Source organism: Brienomyrus brachyistius, chromosome 5 (assembly GCF_023856365.1).
Source record: "Brienomyrus brachyistius isolate T26 chromosome 5, BBRACH_0.4, whole genome shotgun sequence".
Classification (NCBI taxonomy): domain Eukaryota; kingdom Metazoa; phylum Chordata; class Actinopteri; order Osteoglossiformes; family Mormyridae; genus Brienomyrus; species Brienomyrus brachyistius.
In genome coordinates, this window is record NC_064537.1 from 5,689,324 (window position 1) to 5,695,323 (window position 6,000).

General features: G+C 44.5%; 1 protein-coding gene across 1 annotated transcript in view; it reads right to left on the reverse strand.

The window, feature by feature from the left end:
• The window catches only part of LOC125741965 (golgin subfamily A member 6-like protein 22), a 213,354-nt gene that overhangs the window by 35,994 nt on the left and 171,360 nt on the right, over window positions 1-6,000 (reverse strand). Inside the window, exon 4 of the mRNA XM_049013555.1 lies at window positions 1,962-2,165. Within this exon, the coding sequence (XP_048869512.1) occupies window positions 1,962-2,165 (204 nt within the window). The remainder of the gene's footprint in view (window positions 1-1,961; window positions 2,166-6,000) is intronic.

A 6,000-nucleotide genomic window follows, 5' to 3' on the forward strand; every position in this document is an offset into this window, starting at 1 on the left:
TTACTTAAAAAACGTTATGGTTATAGGGGTTTATTTGAAATAACAGGCGCTCCGCTGGTGTCGCCATTTTGAAACGGGCTGGCCACTTCGGTCTATCATTTGACCGCATTGTTCAAACAGACCTGCCGATTATGGCCGAGCTCTGGGACTCGGTCATTTAGCCTTTTGGCCTATTAAAGTTTGCTGTTAAAATGCTTTCTTCAACCTAACACTGGTAAATACCGCTAAAGTTTTTCTTCTTATTCTTTAAGCATGTTGATTAAATGTAACGAGTTGAAGTGCTTTCTTTTAAAACGACGTGCTGTATGTTGGTTTCACTTGTGCTTGTTTAAACTCGGCATTTGCTCTTTTGCTTCTTTCGGGCATGTTTGTACTTGTTTAAATTCCGCCTGCTTTTCTTTTAAAATAACGCTAAAGTTCTTTAAAACATTTTGGTGCTTTTAAAATACGCCGTGGCGCTTGTGCCGCCTACTAACACTACATGGCTGCGGCCGGACGGGTCCCCGCTGGACGTGTATCTTACATTCGTCCCGTTTGTTTTATTCCTTAAACGTAATTAAAAATACAATATGAATACATGTAATGTATTTTCATTCTATTAAAGTTCAAAGGCAAGGGGCCATACTTTATTACGTACGCACGAAAGGGGAAGGGGCCTAAAAATTTGACCGAATTTTGCGTGCGTATGCTGGGGGGGGGGGGGTGAATCAATTTGAGAAATTTCAAATTTAAGCGTTTCGTTCACGATACCTGACCTGCTGGATTGCATTCCATACGTGCATATAACTCAAAATGCAACATGAGATTTTTAAGACGATCGGACTGTTTAAACAATATCTCATAAATTATCTAAAAAAAATACAGGTTGGCAATGCACCACGGACCTCCGAAATATCTGGTTTAGAAGGTGCTATAACATTATGGAAATGGCGACCCATTTAGTTTTATTTGAAAGTGATTTTATTACGGTAAATCTCATGACATCCCATCTCATTTGTTATCCCTAAAGTTAACAGGAACGTTTGTAGTTCCAAAAAGCAGTGCATAAGTCGACTGACGATCGCCCGTGCGTACGTACGCGGGGGGGGGGGGGGGGTCAACTACCCAGCGCACGTGTGCTTACGGGGGATGGGGGTTACAAAAATCGGTAAAATGTGCGTACGTACTAAAAGTATGGCCCCAACCCTTATCACCCAAACCATATGCCCCCCTATCGGCAACACGTGTAATAGACTTTTGGAATATTCCTGACACCTACTCACATTCAAATGAAAACACCTGTCTCTTCTTCGTTTTTAATGCTTTATTTACAAGAATTTACATATTTAAATAGTACTGATAGTCAAAGTTCTATGTTCTCATCCACTATTGGCGTATTCATCTTGCATCATCTCCTCCATTGCCTTGTACTCCTCCATTGCCTTATACTCCTCCTCAATTGCCTTATTCTCCTCCTCCATTGCCTTTCTCTCCTCCTCCTCCCTTGCCTTGTACTCCTTCACCATTGCCTTGTACGCCTCCTCCATTGCCTTGTTCTCCTCCTCCATTGCCTTTCTCTCCTCCTCCTCCCTTGCCTTGTACTCCTTCACCATTGCCTTGTACGCCTCCTCCATTGCCTTGTTCTCCTCCTCCATTGCCTTTCTCTCCTCCTCCTCCCTTGCCTTGTACTCCTTCACCATTGCCTTGTTCTCCTCCATTGCCTTGCTCTCCTCCTCCTCCCTTGCCTTGTACTCCTTCACCATTGCCTTGCTCTCCTCCTCCTCCATTGCCGTGCTCTCCTCCTCCTCCCTTGCCTTGTACTCCTTCACCATTGCCTTGCACTCCTCCATTGCCTTGCTGTCCTCCTCCTCCCTTGCCTTGTACTCCTTCACTATTGCCTTATACTCCTTCACCATTGCCTTGTACTCTTTCACTGTTGCCTTGTACTCCTTCTCCATTGCCTTGCACTCCTCCTCCATTGCCTTGCACTCCTCCTCCATTGCCTTGCACTCCTCCATTGCCTTGCACTCCTCCTCCTCCCTTGCTTTGTACTCCTTAACCATTGCCTTGTTCTCCTCCTCCACCACCACTGCTTGGCTGTCCACCACCACTGCCTGGCTCTCCTCCTCCACCACCACTGCCTGGCTCTCCTCCTCCACCACCACTGCCTGGCTCTCCTCCTCCTCCTCCACCACTGCCGGGCTCTCCTCCTCCTCCCTTGCCTTGTACTCCTTCACCATTGCCTTGTACTCTTCCTCCATTGCCTTGTTCTCCTCCTCCATTGCCTTGTTCTCCTCCTCCATTGCCTTGTTCTCCTCCTCCATTGCCTTGCTCTCCTCCTCCATTGCCTTGCACTCCTCCACCAATCCCTTGCACTCCTCCTCTATTGCCTTGTACTCCTCCTCTATTGCCTTGTACTCCTCCTTTATTGCCTTGCACTCCTCCACCAATCCCTTGCACTCCTCCTCCATTGCCTTGTACTCCTCCTTCATTGCCTTGCACTCCTCCACCAATCCCTTGCATTCCTTCTCCATTGCCTTGCACTCCTCCACCTTTGCATTGCACTCCACCACCACTGCCTGGCTCTCCTCCTCCTCCACCTCTGACTGGCTCTCCTCCTCCAACACCCTTGCCTGGCTCTCCTCCTCCACCACCCTTGCCTGGCTCTCCTCTTCCACCACCCTTGCCTGGCTCTCCTCTTCCTCCACCCTTGCCTGGCTCTCCTCCTCCACCACCACTGCCTGGCTCTCCTCCTCCACCACCATTGCCTGGCTCTCCACCACCATTGCCTTTTTTCCTTTCCCTTTTTTTGAAAAAAACTTCTTTATCCAGGATATCTTTTTTTTCCCTCCATTTTCCTTCCTTTCTTTAGCTTCCCCAGCATCGTTTGGTACCGCTGGCAGCCTAAAGCAGTTCAGAGTAAAGCACTTCATTTTTAGATGTGTCTCGCTCGATGTCTGATTTGTTTTGAAGTGGTATTAGTGCCTACAGCTCAGTTTATACCTTCAGAATGATAACATCAGAGTTGTCACGGTAACATTCTGTTCTAGAAGTCTATTTGAAAAACAACTATAGGTGCCATATTTGGTCAGTGGTTCATTTTTTTTAATTCTTTGCATTTTTAATATGCTTTATTCAGCTCATATTCTACAGCATATATTGTATGAATTTCCATATTTATCTTAATTAGGTTACGCGCAGATAATATTCTGTACTTGCAAACAATGCAGAAACCTACCAAACATTGCCGGGCCGTTCCTGTGCTCACATAGCGTAGTGAGCTTTACTTTACTCAGGAAGAGGACAGGCTCACATTTTCTGACCGTGGCCATGCCTTGTGAAAGGTGCTGAACTTAGTGATGAGACAGTTAATACCGAGATTCTGGAGATCGCCTCCTCAAAGTGAGGCCCAGCGACTTCAAGCTGGGAATCAGGGCTTGCTAAGTTTATGCAATATCACGTGACCGATGACTTCCGATTCATCCTGAGGTGTAAGAGGCTTTGAATCCTGTTGGCTCTTCAAAACTTTTATATGAGTGAGATGATTCTGATTAGCAATGGTAGTGGAGGCCAGTTTAACCAAGGAACCAGCCGTCAGGTGATGGGTCACAGCAAGGAGGGGTATGAAGTTGGGTATCAGTGTTTGGGTACATTTAATGGAGGTGAGATAAAACATTTGGTAAGGTTTAGCAGCGTCTGTAATGTCCCTGCATTGTAGACAGAGCTTTCTGGATAGATTCTGGACACACACACCCCTGTATTGGACAAATGAATTCAGAAAATGGATGGATTGCAGTGTTTTTCATATGTTTTCATGAGTGGAAGTGAACTTTTACAGAACTGAGTATTTGAGTAAAATCCTTTTTTGATTAATCTCATTGCCTGTATTTTTGCCCCTTATTTTGAGTTGTTTTAAATGCTGCACTGTTCAGTTGCAAATGGTAGGTCCCTCTGAATCCCATCTTCGCTTTTCTCCACCTCATGTTATTCACAGGTATCTGACTCTTGAATCTGGCTGAAATGATCCCAGTCGATTTTCCAATCTCCGCCTTTTCTATTTGGCAGAATGCACAGCCTGGATCCAAACTGCCTTCCTTCCCAGTTGGACTAACAGTTGGCTCCACCTGACACTCTATACCATTTAAACCCCAGCTGATCACAGAGCTTATTGCAGGATGTGTGTTTATTCCTCTCCATGTTTTGTGAGGCTGCCTTGCCTAACCCCTATAGTAAGGAGAAGGTCATAAACTTGTGGTCTTATGTTTTATTAATTCTGAAATGGGTAAGAAATGAGCAGCAGGATGATATAAAGCTAAAAGGTGCGATTTTTCTAGCACTACGATGTAATCCAAGGAGAAAGGCAGCACTGCCTTGCTGAATGTGATTTCTGTGGCAAAAAGATGGTGATATTGCTGGCAAGCGGTCTTTTTATGAAACTCAAATGTAACTCTGTCAAAGTACAATTTTACCAGGGTCCCTGAATTCGCTTGAGACGCTCTGTTAAAATAACCCCCCAGAAGACAGAATGAAGCTGTAATTCATACAGGTGGCAAAACTAAAATGTCTCTTGGTAATTTCATCAGGGCGGTGATGGAATTACAAATGTGCATGTTTTCGGCGAGTGATGGATGAGGTGATATGAAACATGCAGTTGTCTGTAATCGCTGCAGCTTCGGGGAAAAGACTAGCATCCCTTTAAAATTCATTACATTAGGATGGCAGGCAGAGGTCACTGCAGTTTGGACGTGCCAGGAACAGAGGAATAAAGCCAAGTAGAATGTATGGAACTTGCAGTCTGTAATATGTCACAGAGTAAGGCATAACTAAACGCACTGCTGAGCGTAGAGGATTACAGTAGTATAATGCTAATCCCTACTATATACACTCCATATACAATACACATTTTATATACATTTTATTATGTATACATATTTTATATACAGCTCTGGAAACAAGAGACCGCATGTTAGAAAGGCTCTTGTAGCTTTAAGGAACACCGGTAAGTACTAAGGACTGTGGGCGCATGCGTGACGAGAGCGCGCGGGAGAGCCTGCAGGAATAGGCAGCACATCGGCGAGCTGCAGTTTATGTGTAATTAGTTTAGTTGTTCCTGGCAGTAAATAGAGTCACTGACTAATGTAAGTACTAAGTTTATTGATTATGAGTGATAAGTGACGCTGTACTAATTTAGTTTACTTAATTGCGCGGCTAGGTTAACGTGACCTAGCTTGCGTACTGTTATAATTATCGCTGACGAGTGTTCCGTTGTACACCTCGGAAAAATATTTGCGTTTATTTCCCGCCCAATCATTCCCTCTAATACGAATTGCTGCTAATGTAATGTATTGTTGTGGGTATAACTCAACTGTTAAGGCGATATGGTAAAATTATGCATTATGTTAGTGTATTATGGTAATAACCATTATAAGCACTGTGGTAACCTGTTTATTTGTTATAGAACCATACATAAATACAAACTTACCAACCCGCTTTGTCTGAGTGTGCATCCAACTGACCTCAAATAAGATAAGCCAGAGTACAACTAATTGCTCCCCCCTCCTGATTGAGAACATGTATCTGGTGAAATATGGTTAGCAGCCCCCCCCCCGAATCATGTTTATCCTGAATCGTGACTGATATCCCACAGCGAGCACTACCCTCCTGCAGCAACCCCTTACAGTTTCCCAGGGGAGTGTGCCCCCCCTTTCCCTCACCGCATCAAATTTTTCAGTTTCACTCATTTCTCAGTTTATGGATTATGGGTATGAGCCTGTGTAAAATACACATTTTTTTTGCAAACTCCAGCTTGGCTCTTCCCTGCTTATCATTGATGAAGGGCTTCTTCCTTGCTTAATGGGTCTTCACCACTGCTTCTAGGAGCCTGTCCTACCAGTACACTTAACACTTAATGTTTTCTATTCCTTTTGAAGGTCACTTGAGGTCATCCTCCGATTTGTTAGACACTGACGGATAAGTTGATGGTCATCTGTGGCATTAGAAGGTTACTTCTGCCCACTACCT